Source organism: Talpa occidentalis, unplaced genomic scaffold (genome assembly GCF_014898055.3).
Source record: "Talpa occidentalis isolate TD23 unplaced genomic scaffold, MPIMG_talOcc4v2.1 talOcc4.16, whole genome shotgun sequence".
NCBI lineage: Eukaryota > Metazoa > Chordata > Mammalia > Eulipotyphla > Talpidae > Talpa > Talpa occidentalis.
Genome location: NW_023601653.1, coordinates 5,901,869 through 5,927,107, shown reverse-complemented (window position 1 = coordinate 5,927,107; position 25,239 = coordinate 5,901,869). Strand labels below are relative to the sequence as shown.

The following is a 25,239-nucleotide window of genomic DNA, read 5'->3' as shown; positions in this document are numbered from 1 at the left end:
CTGCCCACGTTTATCCCTGTAGCTGAGGACAGTCATAGAAGGACCAAGAACGGAACAGTGGTCCAATAAATGCTCCTTGAAGAAAGGAGTCCCAGGTGGCACCACCTCCAGTAAGCCTGCCTGGATTTCTCCCGCTGGAGGTCCTCTCTCTGGTAGAGCTGTCTCAGGGGCCTGATTGCACACTGAGGAATTTGCTCTTGGTTTCTTGGACTCACGAATTGGACCCCTTAAGCCCAAGACCACGCCCCACTGGCCTCTGAGTCCTGTTCTGGCAAATACTCCTTTGATGAGCAGACACAGGCAGGGCTGAGTGCAGGGGTGGCCCATCTGCAGGGCCCTCCGGTCTTTCTGGGGCAGGTAAGGTAATGCCGGCACAGATGGTGAGCGGCTCTGGGATGAGTCAAGAGCGAAATCTGACCCTCCCCTTGGGCGAGGGGAGCCTGAAAGGTAGTATCAGCCTGAGCTGGGGTGGGGCCCAGTGGGAGGAGGGGCGGGGGCACCGGGCCAGGCAGCGAGCAAGCAGAAGCCAGCAGCTTCTATGACAAACTTTAATGTTCCATCATGTGCAGCTTCTGAGTGTAAAAAGCCCGTTGAAAACTTGACGAGCTGTACATTCTGATGACGCAGCAGCTGGCCCCTCCCCACCGGCCCCCCAAGAGGTGAGGCAGGGCGAGGAGCAGGCGCCGAGAGAACATGGTCCTGGGTGTGCTCACCGGGCACACTCGTCGGTGCCCAGGTGTCGTGGGGGAGGAGGGGAGGATGACGTGTACACAGGCGAGAACCGTGGACACAGGGAGAAGACGGGAGGAGATGGACCGGGGGTGCCCCGCGGGGACGTGCACACGGGAAGTGTCAGCCAGACAGCGGGCATCACGCGGACCCGGGAGGACGCAGGGTGGGGCAGAACGTGAGCCGGCACGGGTGAGAACCCAGATGCCCCCCAGGAGGCACGAGGAGGACGTGGACGAGCAGGTGACACCGAGACCGGGGACACGAAGACACGCGGGCCACAGAGGCCCAGAGCAGCAAGTACAGGGAGAGTGGACGCTCCGGCACTGGGGGCTCCCGCGGGCTCCCCGGCGTGAGCGCGCCAGAGCCGGGCCCCACGGCCAACAGTCCCAGAGTCTGAGAAGGCTCAGGATCGCGAGGAGCCACTGCAGACAGCAGGTGCCCCCGCTCCGGTGGCTTCTGAAGTATGGGCGACGTCAGGAGGGCCCCCTCAGGCCTCGCTGCTGCTGTGGCCGCCTCTGCCGCTGCCTCGCTCCACCCACACGAGGCGGGCCTGCTCCTGCAGGATGCGGCCGCGCACCACCTTGGCCAGCTCCTCCGAGTGGCTCCACGCGTGGGCGGCCACCTGCACCCAGGAACAGGGCAGCCCCCAGAGCACCTGCTCCGAGCCGCGGCATTGGCGCAGCAGCTCCGAGTCCCGCCAGCCGGGCCGGCCGAGCAGCCCCCTGCCGAGAGAGGGGGCAGCGGTCAAGGGCGGGGGCAAGGATGCCCTGAGAGACAGAAAAGCAGAGGGAGAGGCCAGCGAGAGGGAGGAGACGAAGAGAGGAAAGAGAGACAGCCAGGCGGAAGCGTGGGGTCCCGCCGTCCACGCCACCGCACCTCACTTCCCGGACGTTCTTCTCGGTCACCTCCACGTGGATGACGATGGGGTAGATCTCGTTCTGGACCAGCTCCCTCACGCCCCGCGCGCCCAGCTCCAAAAGGCAGTGCTTCTTCTCGGGGGGTCAAAGCCACATTTTACTCCTGGCCCAGCAACACTCAACTCCCTGCCCGGCCCCTGGGCCCAGCCTCCTACAGGTTCCTGCTTCCCCATCCAGAGGGCACTTGCACGGAGGGAGGGCAGGAGGGGAAAGCAGGATACCTGAAGAAGTAAGTGACTGTCCTCCTCCGGCCCGCCACCTAGGCCCTCCCCACCCCCTGGGCCAGGAGCGAGTCTGAGAACAAGGATGAATCTGTGAGATGTCAGAGAACTCAAGGGTCCCATGACAGGTCACCTGCTGCAGCCCACCTATCGCAGCAGCCCCTGCCCCAGTGCCTACCTTCCCGACAGATTCCTGGATGGCCCGGATCCTGCTGCCCAGGCCAGGGGTCGCAGGCTGGGCCTTGGGGGCTCCGGGAGCCGAGGATGTGCCCTGGTCCTCCCCAGCGAGACTTTCTGCAACAGAGGAACAGAGGGCCAGTGGGCCTGACTTCCCCGGGTACCACCAGCCCTGCCCTTCCCAGCGCGCAGGCTCACCCGCGGGGCACACTTGGAAGTCCAGCCGGGAGCTGGGCAGGTCCAGCAGGTTGCGGATGAGCCGGGGCGCCAGGCACTCGGGCAAGAGCACCACGGGCCGCAGTGTGGACACGAGCAGCGGCTGCACCAGGCTGTAGGGCTTGAGGCTGCGCTCTGGCTCTGTAGTGACAGGGGGAGGGGCAAGTGTGCAAGAGATGAGAGTGCAGGCCGGACCCCAGCTCCTCTTTCCTAGGATGGCCTAAGCCCCCTCACCTCCTCTCAAGCCCCCCATCTTTCTTCCCTCCCTAAGTTTCCCTGCGGCTTGTACACACACATGCACACACACACACAGCAGGGCTGCCGCGCCCTCCGAGCTGGGATGACAGCAGCGGGCTCCGCTCATACACTCTGCTCACCCGCACCCCAACAGGCCACTCCCACTTAGCAGCTGGAGAAGAAGTTTTAAAACTACACCCAGATGCTCTAACTCCCCTGCTCTAAACTTGCCAATGATTTCTCACGGCTCTCCGGGAAAGAGCCACATCCTCCACATGGGTGACCCGGAGCTGGGGACGTGGCCAGTCACATGCCCCAGCGCAGACTCATCCTGCTCCACAGGGCTCCCTTCGGCTGTCGCCAACCACTGGGCCTCTGCACACCCTGGCGCGCTGGCAGCACCCCCACACCCGTATCTCTCGGCCTGGCTAGTCCTGCCCCTGCATCTCTTGACCTAGCTAACCCTCACGCTCCCTTCCAAGCCCAGGTCCTATATCCCCGGGTCCCCCGCCTGGCAGGACCCTGGCACGTGCCCCTCAGCACCCAGTTCTCCCCCATCATACGTCACACTGTGTCACTGTGTTACTGCCTGGCAGACATCTGCATCCCCCACTCACTAGGCAATCATTTTTTGTGGGGAGGACTGTGTCCCCTGGGCCAAGCACAAGCACACCAGAGCTGGATACCCACATGTTGTCCTCACTGCCCTCAAAACACACCCATGCACGGCCATGCCCCTGTGCCTCTGCCCAGACTGTGCCTCCTGCCTAGAACAAACTCCTCTGGCCCCTGAAGACCCCAGTTCACACACTCTCCCTTCCAAGATCTCCGCTAACCACCTTCTGATCCTCGCCCCTCAGAGCTGCTACTCCCTCACATGGGCTCCCCAGCCCCTTCGTCCTGCTCTGACCCAAGACCTCACCCTAGAAGCAGCACCCTGGAAGCGGGTGCCTCTAGGAACCCTCTCTGGGGTCCTCCTGGCACCAGCCCCCACCACACATAAAGAAGCACAGTGATAACCGTTCTGCCCGACAGAACAGGCCTCCACTCAGGTGTGCCCCAAACTCACATAGAGCTGCAATCACACTTGTGTCCATGCACCTCCCGTACCAGGCCTGAAAGCCCACATCCCAGGGGGGCCTTTGCCTCGCAGGACCCAGGCCTGGGCCCATTCCACACCGGATCCCTCCAAAGGAACTGCCAAAGCCAAGCACACACAGGCCTGGTGAGTGTGCAGGAAGCTCCTTTGCACCTTGCACTCACCTGAGCAGGGCTCCAGCAGCAGCTGTTCTGGGGGATCCCCAGCAGGACTCCCTACATGCTTAGGTTTTACCAGCCGCAGCTGGTCCAGGGCCCGCTTCTTCAGCTGGGAGATGGGGAGGGAAAACTCAGTCAGCACAAGACCTCCCTCCCCCAACAGACCCTGTCCTGCCCCCCAACCCCAGCCTAGCACCGTCCCCAAGGCAGGCCAGGGCAACCATCCCTACAGGCCCGGGGGCGAGCCTGTCAGAGGCAGTGAGAGCTAGAAAGTCTCGGGTCTACAGCCATTTTACAGGTGGGGAAACTGAGGCCCAGGAACCAGAGGAACCTAATGTCACATAAGAGACATAATTTGGGCTCTTCTCCAATGACTCCATAATGTGGCCCCAGCTGGGAAGGTTAAGGAAATCAGCGATGACAACACCCATGAAACTAGTAGCTGCCAGGTCTCGTCCCCTACAACGTAACACATTAACTAGGCCCCGGATGTGCAGGAGCTCACGGAAGCCTCTACTGTCCCCAAAGCAGGCATTGTGACTCCCCCCATTTTACAGATGAGGAAACAGAGCTTCAAGGCAGAGTCAGGTGCCATCCAAGGTCACAGAGCTGGGATTCAAGTTCAAGCAGTCTGACTCCAGAGCCCACGCTCTCAAGCCCGCTTTGATCTCGAGTTAGCAACCTCTTTGTCCAGGGCACAGGAGCGGGGATTGCCCTGCCCGGTCCTTATCCAGAAACCAGAAAAGGGGATGTGACTGCTGTCACTGCCAAGGGTTCAGTGTGTGCCAGGCATGCTCCTAAGCACAGAGCTCTCATTTAAGCATCTCAACCATCCTGGCAGTGAGCCCTGCTGTGCTTTTGTTTGCTAGGCACAAAGTTGATGATCAACTACACCCCAGTGAAGGAGCACAGGGCTGCCTGTCGCTTCCCTCTTCAGAGCCCACCCTTGGTACCCCGCACTGCTCACATTACTGCGAGGCCCTCGGTGCCGGCTAGAGGTCAGACATTTCTCTTGAACTTCTAGGAGCTGCTGGGCTCTGTTGGGGGGAAGAGTCATGTCATGCATTCATAGGCTCCCAGCCCCCCATCCGGTCCCAGAGGATGGTGAGGGACAGCAGGAGGGAGACAGCCCCATCCTGATCCCAGCTCCAGTGTGCCCTCCTCCAGGCGCTGCATCACCTCTGATAATTGGGCACGGTGCCCCGATCCAGGTCCCGCAGCGTGAGGGGGTCCACCCGTGTGCAGAACCACTCCTGCCGCCGCTTGTACGCCGGGTCCACCAGCCGCAGGATCTCCTGGGCTTTCACGCACAGGGCGTGGGGGTCTGCCCGCTCAGGCAGGGTGAGGTTGGCTCGGATGTAGAAGGGCTCGGTGCCTGGCCCCTTCGCCCACGTGTCGAGGGCCTCATGGAAGGACTGGCAGGCTGGGTGGACAGGGCGGGGGACAGCACGGAGGACAAGCGGAGGAGGTGACGTCAGCCAGGGCCTCTTGCGGCCTGACAACACCCACCTTCCTCTTCTTAAACTGAGAGCCGGAGTCGGGAAGGTGTTTGAAAAAGCCAGGGGACGTATGATACCAAGCAGAAAAATAATCACCATCCTATCATGTATCTAATATATGTCCATACAATCATGAATCATTAAAGGAAATATCATTAGGAGGCATCGAAAAAGTCCAGGTAAGAACAGTTCCTGTCATGTTTTCACATGGTTTCAGTGGGATCAATTACCCGCATAACGCTGTGCTGTTTACTGTGGATAAAACTGCCTTCTCTACCTACATCGTGGTCATTACAGGCATCCTAATGATCGCCTTAATGATTTCGTGCTATTTCTGTCTTTGATTCACCTTAACAAAGCAATTTTCCTGACAGTCAAAAAAAAAATGTGAGTGTCTGAGGCCCAGAGAGGACGGAGACTTGTCCAAGGTCACCAAGTCCACTAGGGACAGAGCCAGGACTCGCACCACGGGCTCTGGATTGTCTCTCACCGTAAACTGCTCACTAAAGGACAGGCACAGAATATACAACGTGTAGGGAGACAGCATCTCAGGAGGGAGGGTGCTGCCCGGAGTAGGAAGGCTCCCCCCAGACCCTGGTCGTCCCACCCACACCATGGACCGGATGAGCCCGGTCTTGGGTCCTCGGCTCTGACCTTGCAGAGCTGACCTGCAGGAGTTCACAGTCCCTCCTCTCAGGCCAGACTTACCTTTAGAGTCGATCAAGAAGGGGAGTGTGGACACCTGTGTCCAGGGCAAGGTTCTCTGCTGGGCCTCTCCTTCCAGGCCTGCCCCCTCCAGGCCTGCAGCCTCCACCCTTGGCTGGGAGAAACCCAGGCAGGGAGAGAAAGAAGTGAGCTTCCGAGGGCAGAACAGCCCTGGGGCTGGAAGAAGACCGGGGTGGGGGTGACCCTGACCCGTAGCTCAGATGACCACCGCACAGGACGCCCGCCCCCTCAGAGCCTGCTCCCTCAACACCACTGCAAGGAGCCTGGCCCAGGGGGGTCTGCCCACGTCTAAGGGCGGGGATCTGGCCCGCCCCACCTCCCAGGTCCTGCCCAATCATATCTCACTTAGGGCCGGCCTATCCCCAGAAACTCCACCCAGTGACCCAGATCACCAATCAGAGGGCGCTCAGCTAAAAATAAAAAACACTGACTCCGCCCCCCACGTGCAAGGGGAGGAGTCTCACCTCCCGTGACTCCGCCCTGGCAGACCCAGGCCCGGAGAGCACGCTCTGCACCCCAGGCCCGGCCCAGCTGTCCCCCAGGAATGACAGGCCATCTGGGCCCTTGTCCTGGGGCTCAGGCCCCCCAGGGGGGCTCCTGCGGGACACTCGGATGGCCAGAGACCTGAGAAGGGAGAAAGAAGATAGGAATTTGAGTCCCAGGCAGTATGTTGGTTAAGGCCGACATTCTTGGGGGACCGCAGTTACTCCCCAAGTATGCCATGACTGCCCCACCCTAGCCCTGCCCCAAGGGCCATCACACCTGCTGTGCCCACTGCCCGGAATGTCCTTCTCCCTCCTTCTCTGTCTCACAAATTCTGCTCACCCTTCAAAGCTCAGGTCAAAAGGGCCCTCTCCCTCCCAGATCCTTGGCCTCGGGGGACAGAGCTGCTGCCAGAGTGCACCCGCTACACCCCGAGTGGGGCTGCATTTCCCTGTGTCTCCTCCATCAAAAAGAACACCCTGAGAACCAGCCTGCCGTCGTGTTCACCTCGACCCCTAGCAGGGAATGCTGTGTGTGGCACATAGTAGGTGCCTGATGAAAGGCACACAGTAGGTGCCTGGTGAAAGCTCGCTGTGCTCACAGCCTAGGCAGGAGCCTCTACTGGGACACAACATGGATGAGAGGCTACAGCGAGCAGAGGAGAGAAGCTTCCCGAGGAAGCCATGGCCGAGCTTCAGGGACAGGCAGGGAGGAGGTGGTGCTGCGGGCTGCAGGGCTGCCATGCAGAGGTGTGGAGGACAGAATACAGGATGTGTGGAAGAAGGAATAACAACATCAATAATAATAGCAGCAAACACTTATGGGTGCTTCCCATGTGCCAGACACCAGGCGAAGCTCTGTGCCCTAATTAACTAATTTAACATCCTGGGAAACAGCTCCCGGAAAGGGCGGGTTAGAGTCAGCCTATGGGGGGCACGGAATGGAGGCGGCCAGCCTTGATTTCATGGGCAGTGGGAGCCACTGGTGGCTAGACAAAGTCACCAAGATCCCCCACCTGGCAGGACTCTGCCTGTTCCTGATGGGGACTGGTGAGGCTGTGGGGCTGGGCTCAGAGAAAACTGACCGGAATCTCTTCTATGACTCTCGGGCTGTGGTATCGGGAAGGGGAGAGGCCAGGGTCAGTGGGTGTGCCTCAGCTGAAGAAGGGGTGCAGGCAGAGCCCAGGCGTCCATTCATCTCCCCACCCACCCTGGCTGCCACAGTATACACACAACCACACTGCCCCCTGCTGGCAGCCTGGGGTGGGCCAGGCTGCAAGGACCTTCACGCAGCCAGCGCCCAGGCAGAGCGCAGCACTTTGGCCCCCGGGGCCTGTCTCAGTCAAAACAGAGAGCCGGCTCCAAGGGGCTGGGCTAGACATGGGTACATAGGCATCAGCGCTGCTTCGCAGGCTCCCTTCAGCCCGGGAGATTCTGGCTGCATCCGGGCAGCATGGAATAGGGAGAGCTGGGACCCCTGAAGCTGGGCCTGGCCGTGCTGCCCAGTGGCTGGACGGCTGGAGCCACACAGTCCACTCCAAGCCAAGTATTAGTGGTTACTGTGGCCTGGCCAGGGGAGAGAGTTAGCTGCTTCCGGGTAACTGTCCATGAAGCAAAGACTACCACGGCGTCCAGCTCGCTCACTAGGTGTGAAGATCAGATGAACGTCCAGATAGCACAGAGACAGGTGGAAGTAGACGGCCCCGGGCCTGCCCGGGTGGGCTGTGAAATTACCTGGGTCCCACCGGCACTGCTATTTTAATGGAATGAAATGGAAAACATCAGCCTGCCTCCCCCTAAGTAAAGCCCACTATTGTCTCATGACTCTCTGTTTCAGGCATGCGTGAGGTCTATAGCTTTCGGACAAGACTTTGAGAAAAGTGGTGTGGAAAAGCCAGCAGGAACTCTGGGGCCAGACAGCCTGGCTGCTTAACCTCTGGTCCTCAGCACCCCCCATCTCCAGCTTGCTAGTTGCACGACTAATGACTTAGAACTCAGGAAGTTCCCAGAACACTGCCCTGGAAGGTAAAACATGCCACACAAATTAGATGCTGTCTATATAAGGGAGACAGCACCCTGACATCTCCCAGCTCAGCACCCTCTTCGGCTCTCCCTCGCTGTCACCCAGTCTGTTTATCTGTCCGTCCACCCTTTGGCCTGTCCCACCACTCCCACTGTCCGTGATCCACCACCCTGCCCAAAGGACCTAGAGCTGAGCAGGCCAAGGGAGACCAGGGGTCTGAAAAGGTCCAGCCAGTACCGAGTCCTCGACAGGAACATGAGATTAAAAGCAGCTTAAACAGAAGGAATGCAACGGGAATCCCCAACTCTACCACCTATATAGCCTTACGACAAAGTCCTGACTTTCTGGGCCTCCTTTTCCTCATCTGTACCAGCCCTACAGGTCTCCTGGGAGAACCGGGCAGCCATGAGGCTGAGAGCACACATGTTGACCACCCACTAAGAGCCAGGACAGTTCTAAGCACTCTGGCTAGAATCCGGGACCCTCACAAGGCCCCCAGGGCACCAGCAATATTGCGACCCCATTTCACAGAGCAGGAACCCCGAGCATTTGAAATTGACTTGCCCCCAAGTTGCAAGTGACCAAGCTGGGATTTCAGCCCCAAAGTCGTTTCTTCCCCCATTGAGCGGAACACTACCCTCCATGCTTCATGTCCCTCTCTGGTCATCTGACCACCTCTCTCTTTCTGTCCACCACCCGTCCCCACCCCATCTGTGTTCTTCACCCTCTCCCTCCTCCACAAAAAGGGGGTAGGCGGCAGAGGTGGCCCCACGTGATCCTGGGGCCCAGGCAGGGGCTGGGCCAGAGGCTCCTGCTGCCTCTGCCACATCCCGTACCCCCTGGACGGCAGCCAGGACCCCTGCGTCAGGCCTGAGCCGGAGGAAGGGCCGAGGCAGGCAGGAAGGGAGGCGCCTCCGCCCCGTCCCCCAGAAGCACGTCCTGCACAGGGAAGAAACAATGTCACATCAGCCCACTGCCGGGGGTGCAAGTGGGGGCAGGGACCTGGCCCCAGGAGGCAGGAGGCCCCTGGCCCTGCTCCGCCCTGATGTCCTATGTGACCTGACCTCTGGGTCCAGCAGCCCCCACATTCCCACTCTGATATCCAGTGCTTCTTACACCCTTTCCAAAACCCACATCTGAACAGGGCTCTGTGGACCTTGGCCCTGGCACTTCCTGGCTTTGCGACCTCTGGCAAGTCGCTTAACCTCTCTGAGCCTTAGTTTCCTCCTCTACAGAACAAGTTTAACCCTCACAATGCCTCTCCCAGAACAGAGAGAATGCTATAAGGCAGCTTTGCAGCTGGCCTTGCATTTAGTAATAGCTCAACCCTCCCAGGTTTCCAGAGAGCACACGCCAAAGTCCACACATTCCTAGCCTGACTCACCAAGCCTGCTGTGGCAGGGCCCAGCCTCAGCTTTCCCCCCCCCCTCCCCCCCCTCCCCCCCCCCCCCGCTTCCCCTGGAGCCCCTCCCCGCCTTGCTGCTGACACTACCCAACGCCGCTAATTCCTGGACAGCCTCTGCCCTCGCCCTCCCCAGCCGCCCTCCCCACCTGCTCTCTCCCACAGCTGAGTTCAAAGGCCACATTCTCAGTGTGACCCCCCCCACTACCAGCCCCTCCTAAGATCCACAGGCAAGTTTGAACCCTGGCCACTAACAGCACACCGCCCGCCTGCAGTGCACAGGGAGCTGACCGATCAGTCCAGCTGCGGGGGCTCCAGCGGTGGCCCCACCAGCCCACAGCTCCAAGCTTTGCTAGGCGGCAGGGTCCTGCCAGAGGGTCAGAGTCACAAAGTCAGGTGAGCGGGGCATCGGTCCAAAGAACAACTGCTACCTACAGAGCATCTGCTACATACCTGGCAAAGCTGGGTACTTTACTGACATGAGTCGCTTGCAACCCATGAGGAAACAGGCCCAGGTTGTGGAGGGAGCAGCCCAAGCCACATGGAAGATAAATGGTGGTAATAGGATTTGAATCCAAAGTTTGCCTGTATTTAAAAACCTTGTTCTGGGCCTCCCTGTTGGCGCAGGAGTTAAGTCTCAGCACTATGAAGCTATCTGCAGCCTCTGCAGCACAAGTTCTATCCCCGGCCAGGGAGCTACCCACATGGCGCAGCAGACCTCTCCTGTCTCGCCCACTGCTCCCCTCAGCAGTGTGTTTCAGTAGATCCGCCTGCTCTGCTCCCCACTCTGTCTCTGGTGAGTCCTCTCAACCCCACACCTCTGGCTCACCCCAGCTCTTGTTTATATAAATAAATAAATCTTAAAAAAAATAAAAATAAAAACCTTGTTCTTCTGACAGTTGCCCAAGGCAAAGGCTTAGCCACTGTTTCCTCCCGCCTCCCCCTGCACCCTCTTTCCAGGAATCTGGGACCCGCCCGGCTCCCCCAGTCCCACCTGCCCTGAGCAGCTGCAGTACCTGTTGAGATCCAGGGCACAGCCCCTGGCCAAGAAGCTGTCCGGCTTTCCCAAAGGCCACACGCTGTCGGAGGACGAGGACGAGGAAAGGCCGGGGGACCAGGGCTTAAGGGTCACGCTCCCTGGGGGAGGAGGAGTGGGGTTCAGGAATGCTAGACTGAGAAACGGGGGGGCCAGGGCCCATGAGGAGGCATTGAGTCTCCCCCACCCCCACCCAGGCCCAGGATCCAGAGACCTGAATTTCAGGGAGCTCTGAGGTCCCAAGAACATGATGAATCCACTGGGTTCAGAGCTGGGCTGGGCCACCGGGTGACCCCTCAGTTTCCCAGGGGAGGGTGGAAGGCAGGCCAGGAACAAGGAGGAGCCCCACAGAGCAGATCCAGGAGCAACCAGGGTGCACAAACACCCCCAGGAGCCTCCCGAGCAGAGCCTCCTGCTGGGGCAGGGACATGGGCGGGGGGGCTGGGAGAGGGTCACAGGCCAGGGGCAGAGCAGGCAGCACAGAGTTCAGGTGGGCAGAAAAGCCACCCCTGGGGCGGGCCCTTCCCTCGGAGCCCCAGGCTATTACCTGTGATGTCCGACATGCTGCTGAAGGACCTGGACAGAGAGCGGGCGGAGGGGCAGGGCTGAGCACAGTGGGCGCTGGCCCCCTCCCTCCTCCTGCCCGCATGCCACCAAACGTGCCCGCAGCCCCGCTGCAGACTCAGGCTGGACCCCCGCAGCCCCAGCACGAGGCAGACAGCCCCATCTGGCCTGTGCCCCATGTCCGCTCCGAGAATGCCCTGGCTGGTCCTTTAGTGCCACCCATCCTGGGAGCCTTCCCCCAACCCCCACCCTCACTTTCCACCTGGGTGGCTCGTGGCCCTAGTCCACCTCCCCGTCCAGACCACGACCGCGCCACCCGCCCCAGCGTGGCGGATACACACGTGCCAGCAGGCTGCCCGTGCCCAGCGGCTCATAGGGAAGTAACTCACAGGGGAGAGCCGGGATAGGGGACAGAAAGCAAGAGGGGGACAGCCCCTGCCCTGGTCTTGGCACCAGCGGAGATGTCTGATGCCAGGAAGCTGGCCCAGCTTTCTTGCCCAAGGCCCATACCCCTTGAGATATTCTCTGCGCCCCAGCCCTGAGCCACCCTGGCTTCTCCCTGGTGATCATCTCTGCAGCCTGACCTGCTCCAGTGACTGTCCCGACAGGGTGCTCAGCTCAGGCTGAACCGACTCTGCCTGTCGGGTTTGTGGAAACCCCTGACCTCAGCCACCTATGTCTCGGGGGACGTGGCTTCCAGAGCTCCAGCCACAGAGTTCCCGGCAGTCTGGGAGGTGACACCAGGCCTGACTCTGACATCAGGAATTCTGGAATGTGGCTGTTTCTCAGGAAATAGCCATCCTGCCCCCATGGCCCCTCACCGATTTCTCCCCAGACTGTTTACCTCTTAGGGGGTGCAGGGTCCTCCTCACGCTGCCGGCGGAGGATGGAGCCGGCGCTCGGGGGGAAGGGCAGGATAGAGAGACGGTTGATCTCCTTCTCACTGTCCCTCGCCTCCTCCTGCAACCCCAGACAAGGCCTAGGTCACGCCCGCTGCACCACCCACACCTCAGAGCTCCTAGCTACCGTCGTCCCACAGAGGGCAGCGGGGGCCCAGAGGGCAGGAGTGGGCTCTGCAAGTTGGCAACAAGTGACTGGCACCCAGGTCTCGGGCACAGGCAGCTGTGGGGCGGAGATGGCTCTGGGGGTGCTAAGAAAGCGCTGAGCCTCGTGGGCCTCAGGTCCTCACGGGAAACGGAGGCATCGGCAGCCTGGACGCTGACCGTGCTGGTGATTCTAGGATCAGTAGCCTCCCCCGCATTCGGGGCACAGCAAGTATCTTACCGAGGTGTGGGGCTCCAATCCCCCCATGATGGCTGCCTCCCCGGCGGCATCCGGGCCTCCCAGCGGGGAAGGGAACTCGCTCAGGCTCCAAGTACTGCTGAGGTTGGAGCACAACGAGTGGGAGGAGGCACAGGCCTGGGAGAGGAGGGGAAGAGGTCAGCGGTGCTGGGCCAGGGTCAGCCGGGGTCATCTGATGATCGCCCACCGTGTGCCAGGAGACGCCCACAGCGGGAAGGGTCGGATCCCTGGCCTCATGCAGCTCACGGCCCCAAGGGGACAAAGTAAATGAGCAGATGGAGGAAGGAAATGACCCCGAGCTGCTAGAACAGGAAGGAAGGTGCCCAGCGCAGGGGTAGCCTTCAAAGGCCCCAGCCGGGGCCTCAGAGCGCTCTCGAGAGAAAGTGGTGTTTGGGCTGAGAACTCAAGAAGTAGATACCAAGTAGATAAACTTGGACAGGGTGATCTAGGCAGATGGAACAGTATGTGCAGGGCCTCCCTGGTGGCGCAGGGGTTAAGTCTCAGCACTATGAAGCTCTCCGCAGCCTCTGCAGCACAAGTTCAATCCCCGACCAGGGAGCTACCCACATGGCGCGGCAGACCTCTCCTGTCTCTCCTGCTGCTCCCCTCAGCAGTGTATTTCAGTCAGTCTGCCCCCCACTCTGTCTCTGGTGAATCCTCTCACTTCCCCCACTCACCTCTGGCCTGTACCCCAGTTCTTCTATGCATAAATAAAAAAAATCTTTAAAAAAAAAAAAAAGTACATGCCAAAGCCCTCAAACTGAAGTTTGATAGATTCCAGGAATTAAAAGATTGAGAACCAGAGTAGAGGGGGCCAAGATCAGGGCTTTGTTGCTCCTAAGAGCATAATAGACACGGCGGGAGCAGGGGTGGGGGCAGCGGGCGGTAAAAGCAAGAAGCCACAGGTCGCGCCTCTTCTGTCCTGTTCCTCCAAGTTCCAGTGCAGCCAATGCCTGATCATCTTCGGGCAAACCCAACAGGAAAAGACAAAGTTCCCGGCAACAGCCGGGGACTGGTATCTGCTTCACTAGGGGGTCTGAGGCCTGGCCCAATGCAGCTGGCTATGTGACCTTGGGCAAACACCTGACCCTTTCTGGGCTCTGCACAATGAGGGAATTGGACTAGCTGATCGCTGAGAGGCTTTTACGACACGCTGCACATTCCAAGTGTATACAGAGGCAGGCTTCAAACTCTTCTTTGTGTCCCGGGAGCACCCCCAAGACTCAGCGCCCACGTGCTCCAGTCCCATTGTCTGGTACACCAACCACAGCCACCCCAGCTCGGGGCTCCCCCTAGACATGCACATTCTCCACCCTGGCCACGAGCTCCCTCCAAGACCAGCAGGGGACAGCTCCAGCAGGACCCACACTTTCTGCCATAACCCCACACCTCCCAGCCGGGCTGGGGCTCCCAGTGGCTCTGTCAGGCTCCCCTCTGGTCCTGCACGCTCCCACTCCCTGCCGAGACCTCCTGCTGGTCGTCCGTGTCCCCACCCATACCTGAAGTGTCCCACCAGACCCCACGTGTACCCACGTTGGCCAAAAGCTCCCACCAGGGCCCCTCATTCCACCAGGACCTGCTCACCTTGAGGCAGGAGCTGCCCTGGGCCCGCTGCAGCTGCATCTCCAGCAGGGCCTTGGCACCCTCCAGGCTGGTGAGCGTGGTCAGCAGCTCATCCCGCTGGGCCTCCAGGCCGCGCACCTGCTTGCGGTACTGGTCCTTCTCGATGAGGCTCTGGGAGTACTGCAGCTGGACCCGGTCGCGGCACTGGATGGCCTGGGGGAGCGAGCAGGAGGGCGCTGGTGCCAGCAGCCGAAGGAGTCCCCAGCTCAGCTGGGCCCATGTCCCCCTCTCAGATGAGGACGAGCAGCAGCAGGCTCATTGCTTAACATGAATGAAGCTCTTCCTGGGTGCCTGGCCTGCTGCTAGACACCACGCATTTCATTTTCACACAGAATCCCCACACCAGGTGTTCTCATTGTCCTGCCAGCGAGCCCAGCCCCAGAGACAGAGCGGGTCTCAAAGCCAGGCCGTCTGGTTGCAGAGTCCAAGCTGGTCCCACTTCCCAAGAATGACTTGACGCTCCTGTGAAACCTACAGTGTGCCAGGGCTTTTCCACAGCAGCCCGGCGAGTGGGGGAGCCTGGATTCAAAACCAGCCCCTGGCAACCAAAGCACTTTTCCCCACAGTGAAGACCTGGGACCCCGAGGGTGGGGCCTATGCCCTGGACCTGCTGCCCACTGCCTCTGATGTATAGATTCAGCTCCCACCCCCAGACCACCTGGTCATCTGCATCCTCATCCAGCCCACCAGGGGATCCTAAGGCCCGTGCAACTCCTCTAGGAGCTCCCCCTTGCATGGGGGGCCTCACTCAAGGAGAGCCAGGGGTGCAGAACAGGCTTGGGGTCCTCGGCCTAACCACAACCTCAGGAGAGGAGGGTCGTGGTGCCCAGGGCCAGGAAGCCAGGCCTGTTAAGAATTTCTTCATCAGTACATATTTCTAGGTATTTCCCCTGTGCAGGCCTCGTGCTTGAGACACAGAGAACATGGGGTTCAGAAATAATGGTGCAGAGACCAACTTTCCTAACTGGCCAGGAGCTCAGGTGAGCCAGGTGCGTTCAAGGGGCCAGGTGCCAAGCGGCCCACCTCCTGGCCAACCTGCCCCAGCCTCAACCAATCCGAGCACTTTGAAAGTCTCCTTTCCACCACCCTAGCCCCACCCTGCTGTCTGCCCCTGCTCAGGAACCAGAGGCCCAGCCGGGGCTGTGGGCATGACAGGCTAGCTCACCTGGTCCCGCTCCTTCTCGATCTCCTCCAGCTGGGCCAGCACGGTGGCCATGCGGTGCTTGTACAGGTCGCAGTCCTTCTGCAGCGTGCGGTGCTTCAGCCGCAGGTCCTCCATCTCCTGCAGGTACTGAGGCAGGCAGGGTGGAAGGTACTGGTCAGACCCGGCTGGCACCAGCAATACTAGCCAGCAGGTGCCCTAAGGGGTGGGGGAGAGGCTGGGCTCTGCAGTCAGACCGGCCCGAGCCCAGATGCCAAGTGCCCACCTCCCAAGCTGGGTGGTCTAGTCCTCCGACTTTACCTCCCTGGCCTTGGTGCCTAGGCTGTAATATGGACATAAAACAGCCGACTTTGGCCCCCCACTTCAGCAGCACCTGTTCCTGTGCCCTGCTCGTCCTCCTGCCAGCGCATAACTCGGACTAGGCACGGTTTGTCTCCTACTAGAATGGACCCTCCACCGAGCAGAGGCCTTTGCTGTTCCCTGACATAGCTCAATCAATTTTGGGAGGAATGTCTGCAGCTCCTAACAAGGCGCCCAGCAGCCTTCGGAGCAGGTGGCTGAGTCCACAGGCTGAGCCCACCCCCTCCCCAGGAACAGGCTGTGGCCTAGGAGGGGCAGGGCAGGCAGGAGCGGGTGGGATGGGGGCAGGGGCCGGACCTTGTCCCGCAGCTCCTCCGCCCACTGCAGCTCCCCCTGCACAGCGTTCAGCTTCTGGCACAGCTCCTGCCTGCTGTCCTGCGCCTCCCGCCAGTCGTGCTCCAGAATGTCCAGGAGAATGCGCTCCGAGCCGGGGGCCCCTGGCCGGCTGGCCTCCTGGAGATCAGAGTTCAGGGCTCTCTCAGACTCTGGCCCTAGGCCTACCTTAAATCGGGGGGTGGGTGGACACGCAGCCCTCGGCTTCCAGACCCAACCCACTAGCTCAACCACCCTGGCCAAGGGCCTTGACCTCTCTGGACCTCAGTTTCTCCACATGTAGAGTGGGTGTGGGCCCAGCAGTCCTGCCCACCCTCCAGGAAACATCTGGGGTGCAGATGAGGTAAGGGGATGAGCAGGCTCAGAGAAATTCAGCCAGCATCTGACTCCTAAACAAGAACCAGGCCAGCTCTCTTGCTCCGGCCCCCACCCGCGGCCCAGGACAACAGATGGTGGCTGTTTCCAAGGCCCATTCCCTGTTTCCAAGGCCCATTCCTACCCCTTGGACAAGGGGTCTTCACAGGGGTTGAGCTAGGCCCAGGCCCAACATCCAGCCCCTAAGCCACGCCCCGGCCTGGCACCCCCCACCCTATGAAGTACACCAGGGCCTTGACTCCCATCCCCCACTTCCTGTGTGGAGCAATCACCAGAGACAGACACGCTGTCACCAACCCCCCACAAGACCAAGCCGGCCCCAGGGCCACCCAGACCTCCGGGTCTCAACCTTTCAGGGTCACAGACTCTACAAGTTCAAGGAAATCTGGGGGCTCTCTCCCCAAAAAATGCCTACACCAAAATTAGGTTTCAGGAAGTTCTGAGACATCCTGGGGCCACCCACAGACCCCAGACCGCAGGGAGAGCGGGGCTCTAAGGGCCCTCCTATCAGAGCTGGCTTCTAGAATGCTCCACTCTCCATGCTCGGGAGGCCCAGGGACCAGCAGGGGGGCTAACCCCACCTGGGACAGCCCTCCTACCTGCTGCAGCCCCTCTTGCAGCTCCTGCAGGGATGTCAGGAGCCGCTGGTTCTCCGCACGAAGCTCCGAGACCAGGTCCGCATTGTCCAGCTCCTTCTCCTTCTCGTCGGCCGCAGGGAGCGGCCCCTTGGCCCTTCGCAGCAGGGAGCACTCCTCCTCCAGCCGACTCACCTTGAGCTTGAGCTGATCCACCTGGGGCCCAAGACATGGGTCATCAGGGAGAGGCCCTGCTGACCACCCGGGGCCTCTGATTCCTTGTGGCGCCTGAGCCCGGGTCCTCCCTGGTCTTGTATACGAAGGGACAAGGAAGAAAGGGGGCAGCAAGGCCAAGGCCACCGTCCAAGGGTAATTCTCTTCAAGGGCCTGCAGGCTGATGTGCTACAGTGCAACGGCACACCCCCAGGTCCCCAAGTTCGGATACTGGGTGTCAGCCACGGAGTCCAGTCATAGCCTGATGGGGGAGGAGGTAGACGGGGCAAGGACAGAGGGAGTCAGGGGCTGGGCCCGTCTGCCTCTAGCTCAGCATGGCCTTGGCAAGTCAGACTCTCTCTGTGTCTCAATCTCCTCATCAATAAAATGGGCCCACTCCATCCCTGACTCCACCCCTGCCTCCCAAAGTCGTTGTTAGAATCAAACAAAATGGGTCGGCAGAGATCCTGAAACTGCCAGGAGTGTAGCAGTGGCCATCTTCACAGTTTTAATCCAGAGTCCAGCCTATCGCCAGCTGGGGGACCTGTGCCAGCTGGCCCGGGCTGGAGAGTGGCTGCCTGAGTGATGGCTGCCTGGCTGAGAGTGACCGCAGAGCTGCAGGGCCGGTTTGCTGGATCACACATGCACACAGCAGGAGCTGCTTTCCCAGTTCACACGGGGTCTGAGGTGGCTAGACAGTGACAAGAGCAGCAGGTGGCCCGCCACAAGATGAAGTCACTGCCGGGAAAAGGTCACAGCAACCTCTGGTTCTGCATTCGGGCCTGCCAGCATCTGGTGCCCGTCGAGTGCCCTGGCCTCTCTTGGGAAATGACTTGCAGCCCCCTACCCTTCAGAGCCCAGCCTGGCAACTCCTCACCCCCACCCCCCCACACACACAAGAACGTGCGCACATGCATACAAGGCTCTGGGCCTGGGTCAAGCAGATGCATGAATTAACAGTCCACTCCTCCGCAAGGGACCCAGAAAGAAATTAATGACTCTCGCATTCCTTTGCCCTCACAAAACATGCTTTGTGAGCCGCCAGAGGCAGCTTGCTACAGGGGCAGGCGTGGTCACTCGCCAGCAAACCACAGCCACACACCAGGGCCGCCTGCCCTGCCCCAGCCGGCTCCCCGCTGAGCCCAGGGGACAAGCACCTGGAGGCTCCCAACGCCAGGAGATACGGATGCATTTAATCCTGGCGAACAAGCTCACTTTGCACAAAATTATAGCGTTCGTCCCTTAAGTTTATGTTGCTTAGAAATAACAGCTCATTAAATTTGCACCTTATAAAACACAGTATTAAATCACAGCCACCAGCACCTGTCCACACGGGAGGGGTCCTGAGCTGCCGCCCGGCAGCAGCAGCCTTCTGCTCAGCTCCGTCTGCGGTGCCTTTGTTAATGGGGAGGCAGAAATGGTCCCAAAAGTTACGGCAAGTTTATGGCAGCTACGTTTAAGGAAAACCTTATTCACTCAACCACAGCCTTTAGCCCTTAACCTGGGAGAAAGCAGTCGCTGTGCCTAGAGGCAGATACTGGCCCCCTAGGTGGCCAGACTAGGTGCACCTGCAGCTAATCTGCGGGCACCCAAAGGCCCCTCCAATGCTTCTTCTTCACCCCTCCCCATCCCTGGAGACCCCAGAGGGTCCTACGAACTTCCCAGTCGCATGCACACACCCACCACTTCCAGGACGCAATTCACCGCCACCCCCAACCCAAGGGAAAACGAGCCCAGTACCACTGGGCAGCAAAGCCCTTTCTTCCAAGACCTTCTCACATCCCCTTCAGGAGAGGTCACAGGTGGAGGGAGGGCACCCAGCACCCCACCTGCCGCCCACATCACCCCAGAAGTGCCAAGAGCAAAGTCAGGAATGCCTCAATCTTGGGGTCCCTGGAAAAGGGGTGGAACCAATTTCTGTGCCTCAGTTTCCTCATCCATAGGTTGGGGTGGTAATGTTACCCCATCCTATGAAAGGCAAGCAGGGAGGACTGCCTGGGGATCAGAGGGCTAGGCTATACCGTTGTCTTATCATCCTCACCGTGGCCTCCCAAGGCCAAAGAGGCGCCTGCCGGAGACACATTCGCCCTGCGTGCTGCCGGTCTGCAGGTCCAGACAGCCCGACTTACGCCAAACACCAAGCAGGGCCCAGACAACAGCCCTTGGTCACCTCACACCTTCCAACTGGCCACCTACACCTCAAGGCAGGGCTGGCCAACCTGTGGCCTCACTGCCCCTGATCAGGACCGGTTGCCCCAACACCAGCCCTCCGGCATGCACAGCCACAGGCTCCGACACGCCTGCGCACCCACACATACAGCCTCCACGTGCCACCTGTTGTCCCCAGGGAATCCGTCAGCGCTGCAATCCCGCAGTCAAGGCCCAGCTCATGGGGTCAGGGTGACTCTGAATCCCACAGTTAGAACCTGCCCCACCTCCAGGGAACCTCACAGTCTGGCTGGAGCGAGCCTACTGCGCACGCCACCACGGCATTCAGAAATCCTCAACAAGCCTTAGCTCCTTAAATCCTCAGTACAACTCCGGGCTGTAAAACCAGTTCTCCCCACATGCTAAGTCCAACAAGAAAGTGAGGCTAGGTTTCTCCGCTGTAAGAGGTGGGGCCTCTCTGGCTGCTAGAGAGGACGGGGGAGGTTTCAGTTGGATGGGGAGCAGGCATAACAGCAGGGGCGGGGCGGGGGGGGCAGTACCCGTGTCAGGAGGGCCTGGTGCAAATCCAGGCTGCGTATTTTCCAGCCTCAGGGGCACAAGCCAGTCTCTTCACAATCAAATCCTTTTTTTTTTTTTTTTTTTTTTTTTTTAATTTTTTTTTTTTTTTTTTTTTTTTTTTTTTTTTTCACGTCAGAAGGGTAATGTGCCGACGTCGTAACAAGGTTTGAGGGAGGCACATCTCACACAGCCGCGTGAGCACCCAATCATCACGCTTATGAACCGGAAAAGGATCCACAATCAAATCCTAAGTGTGTATTTCCAAACAAGAACCTGGTCCGGGATACCTTAGTGGGACTAGATAGTATGACACGGGTGGCTCTTAACAACCACAGCAGCGACGGCTGCGGACGACACCGGCTGTCTGCACCGACTGCCAGACGCCGCACATGTCCACGCTTGCTGGTCGGTTGTGGGGGCTGCAGGGTGTGGGGCAGCAGCCTCCGCACTAGATGCTAGACAACCAAATTCCTCTTTCCAGACATCGCCAAATGTTTGGGGCGCAAAATCGCCCGCCAGTTGAGAACAATCTTAAGGCAGTAAAATAAGTGCCGTCCACCTCCCCGGATCACAGATGAGAAACCCACCCCCAGAGCGGGGCAGGGGCGGGGGCTGGGCCCACACTATCACCACTCTTTGCACAAGATGCCCCTTGTCACTCTGCCCGCATCTCCCTACCGCCAGCTGCAGGTCACGGCTGCGCAGCACCGCGGAGTTCTTCTCCTCGCTGAGCTGCGCCAGGCGCATGGCGATCATGTAGTTCTCGTCCTTGAGGCGCAGCAGCTCCAGGCTGTTGGCCTCCCAGTCCTCACGGAGCCGCTGGCAGCGCTCCTGTGCCTGCTGCTGCTCCCGCAGCCGCTGCTCCAGCCCTGCCCGCTCCTCCTCCAGCGCCCTGCCCCGGGCCTGCAGCTGCTGCTCCCGCTGCAGCTGGCTCTTCCGAGCCTCCCGCAGCCGCCGCACCTCTGTCATCAGGAACTGGGTCAGGCCCTCCGGCCCCTCCTCATCTGCAGGGCAGAAGAGAGAAAAGTCAGTTCAGACCAATAAAATCGAGGACTGCAGACTGCACAGAGAAACCCAACCCATAAGAACACTACAGGAAATTCTAGAATATGTTTTATAATTTTGGGGGTAGAGAAGGCCTTCCTAAACAAGGTGCAAAAACCAGAACTACAAGAGAAAAGATGGACAAATCCATATAAAAGTTTCCTCGTCTGAAACATGACAGAGGTAACAAAGCTGAAAGGTAAGAGTGGGAAAACAATAGAACAAAGACTCAGAGTCACAATATAGAAAGAGCGCCTACAAATAAATAAGATGAACAACTAAATAAAAACTATCAATAGTCAAATCCCAAACAAAAGCATCTAAGCAACATAAGAAAATAACTCCAGCTCACCAGCAATATTAATAGTAGTAGCCACTAGTGTCAGCCTGTGCCTGATACACATAGTAATCTCTGTGCCTGATACACACAATAATCTACTTCCTCTTCACGACAACACCAAAAGGTAGGTACTATTCTTGTATCCATTTTAAAGTCAGAAAAATTAAGACACCAGAAAGGTCAAGACACTTGCTCAAGCTTTTCTACCTGGTAGGCTCTCTCAATGCAGTCCAAACTCAAAACTGTGACATGTTATTAGTGATAGAGCAGACTGGCAAAAAAAATATTTAAATGATACCCAGGATTCACGAAGATACAGTCAAATGGGCACTCATACCCTGTGGTGGTGCACGTGTTGCTTTAACACTGAAAATACACATATTCTTTGAGAAATTTTACTTCTCAGGACCTCTCCCCTTAATACCCATTTACAAAAAGACACTCATGGAAAAGATGTGCCCAGCAGCATCAGTGACGTCCCGCATAAGTTAATGTCCATCCCGTGGAGACCAGCTAAGTGACCTACGACATGACCTACCTAATGAACATTAAAGTAAGTACACAGACGTGGAAGAATCACTGAAATCAGTTGTCCTGAGGAAAAGCAAAATCCCATGGACAGGACGATCGTGTTGGGGGCGGGGGGTGAATGCAAAGAAAAAGTTCTAGCTCCAGAGTGCCTGCAGCAGAGCAGAGCTGAAGAAAGACCTACAGACCTTCTATTTTTATAATCTACAAGCACGAGGTGCATCTGAGCTTTCACACTAGGGACTGCCAGCCCCCTTCTGCCTGATGCGGGCACATCTGAGCAGTCTGAGAGGAAGGAGGCATGTTACGTGTGTGAGCTCTAAACTGGGACTACGTGGACTAGAATCCAGGCCCCACCCTCAGCTTTCTTGTGGGGCTCTGAGCAAAATGCTTCAGCTCACTCTTGGCCTCAGTTTCCCCATCTGTTCAGCAAGGTTCACAGGAGTGGCTCTCTGACAGGGCCGGTGTCAGGAAGACGTGCAGGGGTCTCGGGGTGGTGGCACCCGCTCACCAAGGATCATGGAGCAGCGCTGGGCAGGTTCCTGGCCAGTCAACAGCGTGAAGTGCTCGGGGTAGTAGAACTCCAGGGCTTCCAGAAACGCCTCGTAGCCCCTCTTGCCACGGCAGCGTAAGATGTCCATGAGGCGCCCTGGGGAGTGACCGGGTGCCCCAGGGTTAAGTGACAACAGCTCCCCCAGTGCCCGGCCCCTCCCCTCCCTTCCACCTGATGCTCCAGGGCCCAGTTCCCCAGATTTTTGAGCAGTTGAGACACACATCCGGGGAGAGAGCCCGCCTGTCAAGGCAGGAGCGCCAGATGCCCTGTGGCAACTGTACTTCAACAGGTCCCGAGCCCCTGCCCGCCGCCCTCTCCTCCACACACACACAGGGGCGCAGGGTCAGCAAGAGCCCTGTGGCACAGAGACACCCCCTCTCTCCCCAGATGCAAAGTAAGACACCTCTCCCACTGGCCAGCGCCTGAATTCCCACCCCGGGCCCCTCATCTCTTTGTGGGCTCTGGTTCAAAGTCACACCCTGCGGCAGAGGGGAGCCCAGCTGCATCTTAAGCTCCAGGGAAAAGACTCTCCGAGGCCTGCGTGGAGAACGGAGGGGTCAGAGGGCACCGGGAAGCGGACAAGTACCCGGCTCTGCGCAGGGGGTCGCCGGCCGGGGCGGCCCTGGGCAGCACCCCCCCTGCTCTAACGTGGCCCGGGGAAGTGGGAGAAAATCCCGATAACCGACGAGCCCCAGGCGCGGGCGCCCTGGACCCCGGACGCGGGGGCGGACGACGCGCGCAGCTGCCCCGGCGCGGTGGGGCGCCCGCGGCCCGGGGAGCCCTCGGGGGCCGGGCGCGCGGGCCGGGCGCGCGGCTCACCGGTGCGGTTGGCGCGGCACGGGAAGCGGTAGGTGCTCAGCACCTCCTCCTCGTCCTGCTCGTCGATGACCCTGCACTGGCGCAGGTACGGCGTGAGCTTGGCCGGGTTCAGCGCGCGCGTCAGGCGGTGCCGGACGCCCTCAATCCGCTCCCACAGCGCGTCCTCCTCCGCCTCGGAGCCGGAGCCGGCCCCCGCGTCCTCCTCGGCCTCCCCGGCCTCGGCCCCGCCCGGCATGGCCGCGTCCTCGGGGTCTGCGGGCGAGAGGGGCGCGGGGGTCGGGAGGGGCGCCCGCGGCGCTGGGAGCGGCCGAGCCCACGTCGGGGCGTCGCCCGCGGGGCCTGCCGGCCTGGGCGCCGGACCCCCCGCCCGCCGTCGGGCGACCGGCCCGCGCCCCGAGACTCACCCCGCGGGCCGCCGCCGCCTCGGGCGCCCGGGTCCGCGCTGGGGCGTCGGCTCCGCCGGCGCAGGGGGTGGTGTCCCCGGCGCCCCCGGCTCCGCCCCCGGCCCCGCGGCCACCCGGGCTGCCCGGGTCTCCCCACATCGCCGCCCCGGCCCGGGCCGCGCGTCCAGCCGCCCCGCCGCCCGCGCGCCCTGCCTCCCGGCCGTCCGGGCGCCTCCCCCCGCTTCCTGTTTCCCGCCGGCTCCCGGCCCGGCTCCGCGGGGTCCCGGCCCGCCCACACCTGCCGGCCTCCGGGCGGGACGGGGCGGGACCGCGGGCCCACACCCCCCCTCCCCCGCGCCGCGGCGCACCTTCTCCGGGCCGGCGCCCCACGCCCAAGCAGGCCCGCGCGCAGGGGGCGCTCCCCGGCCCGACAGCTGCTCGCCCGCCGCCCGCACGGTCACCCCGCGCCCGCGAGGGCTCCAGCGGCGCAGGGGCCCGCATCGCCCACATCACACCGGCCCGGCAGCTCCCTCTCCCGGGAAATGGCCATGAAGTGGGGGCTCCTGCTTCTGAGCCCCCTGGCCAAAGCTCCGCTCTGGCCCAGCTGGGCTGCGGGGCCGCTGCGTGAGATCCCCGCCCGCAGCCTTTGGTGCTGATCCCAACTGGGCCTGTGATCCGTGCCACACACACACACACACACACACACACACACACACACACACCCCTTAGACGCCAGCTTCCACACCTTCCCTCCAGCTCCAGGGCAGCCTCCAGGTGGACAGCAAAGGGCAGCGGTCATGGCCACCTTGTCAGAGATGGAGCTTGAAATGTCGGGGCACCCCTGCTAACTCCCCTCCCACATAAAGTCCCACTGGAGAGCACGGGGAACAAGGGAACCCACATTTCCCAAAGGGTGTTTGTTCCTCCAGATGCTGGGCCCAGGAATACCTGGGAGTGGGTCTCTTGTCAAAGTCAAGGAAGTTGGAAAAACACTCCCCCCTGGGAAACTCATGGCCACTGGTGTGATGTCTGCGCCCCGCTGGGGACACCACCCCTCCCCTGCCCTCCCCTCCACACTGTGCACAATGCCCGTGTGCCTGCCCAGGAGCAGAGGTGACCGAGGTCACCCCCCGACCGAGGTCACCCCCGGAGAGCGTGAGCTCCCCAAACTCCGCCCATCGCTGATGATGAAAGATCTCGTGCTATTTATCCAAAGAAATTACAATTTTTAGCTAACACAGATTCTGGAAAGTCCAGCAATAAAGAAACTGGTTTGATTTTACATTTCCTGGTGTCATTTCCCAAACTTCTTAACCACAGGTTTTATTGACTTTGCTTTGATTTGAGGTATCACCTGTTCCCTTCCAGGGGAAGTACTGAATTCTAGTCAAAACCTCCAATTCAAAGAGGAAG

At 60.1% G+C, this 25,239-nt stretch overlaps 1 protein-coding gene and 1 non-coding gene across 2 annotated transcripts; both read right to left on the bottom strand.

The window, feature by feature from the left end:
- Positions 1-542: 542 nt before the first annotated feature.
- CARD10 (caspase recruitment domain family member 10) lies at positions 543-23,712 on the bottom strand. The gene is made up of 20 exons (XM_037513616.1): positions 23,444-23,712; positions 22,583-22,720; positions 20,838-21,163; positions 17,244-17,435; positions 16,234-16,389; positions 15,580-15,705; positions 14,376-14,567; positions 12,774-12,908; positions 12,334-12,449; positions 11,473-11,501; positions 10,906-11,026; positions 6,447-6,606; positions 5,965-6,076; positions 4,937-5,180; positions 4,725-4,794; positions 3,764-3,866; positions 2,246-2,404; positions 2,049-2,164; positions 1,609-1,721; positions 543-1,454 (listed from the first exon to the last, which is right to left on the bottom strand). Exons 1-20 carry the CDS (start codon positions 23,676-23,678, stop codon positions 1,220-1,222), a joined length of 3,078 nt encoding a protein of 1,025 aa, XP_037369513.1. The 5' UTR covers positions 23,679-23,712; the 3' UTR covers positions 543-1,219.
- On the bottom strand, positions 20,290-20,393 carry LOC119248517 (small nucleolar RNA U13). Its single transcript, XR_005125948.1, has one exon. It is a non-coding gene; the product is annotated as a small nucleolar RNA U13 (small nucleolar RNA).
- Positions 23,713-25,239: the final 1,527 nt, after the last annotated feature.

Bases quoted from the DNA above. Each gene is read 5' to 3' on its own strand.
- CARD10 (XM_037513616.1), bottom strand. From the start codon at position 23,678: ATGCCGGGCGGGGCCGAGGCCGGGGAGGCCGAGGAGGACGCGGGGGCC. The intron at 21,164-22,582 runs GTGAGCGGGTGC...TCTGCCCTGCAG, and splicing joins GCGCTGCTCCATGATCCTTG to ATGAGGAGGGGCCGGAGGGC. The intron at 3,867-4,724 runs GTGAGCAGTGCG...CCCATCTCCCAG, and splicing joins ACCGAGGGCCTCGCAGTAAT to CTGAAGAAGCGGGCCCTGGA.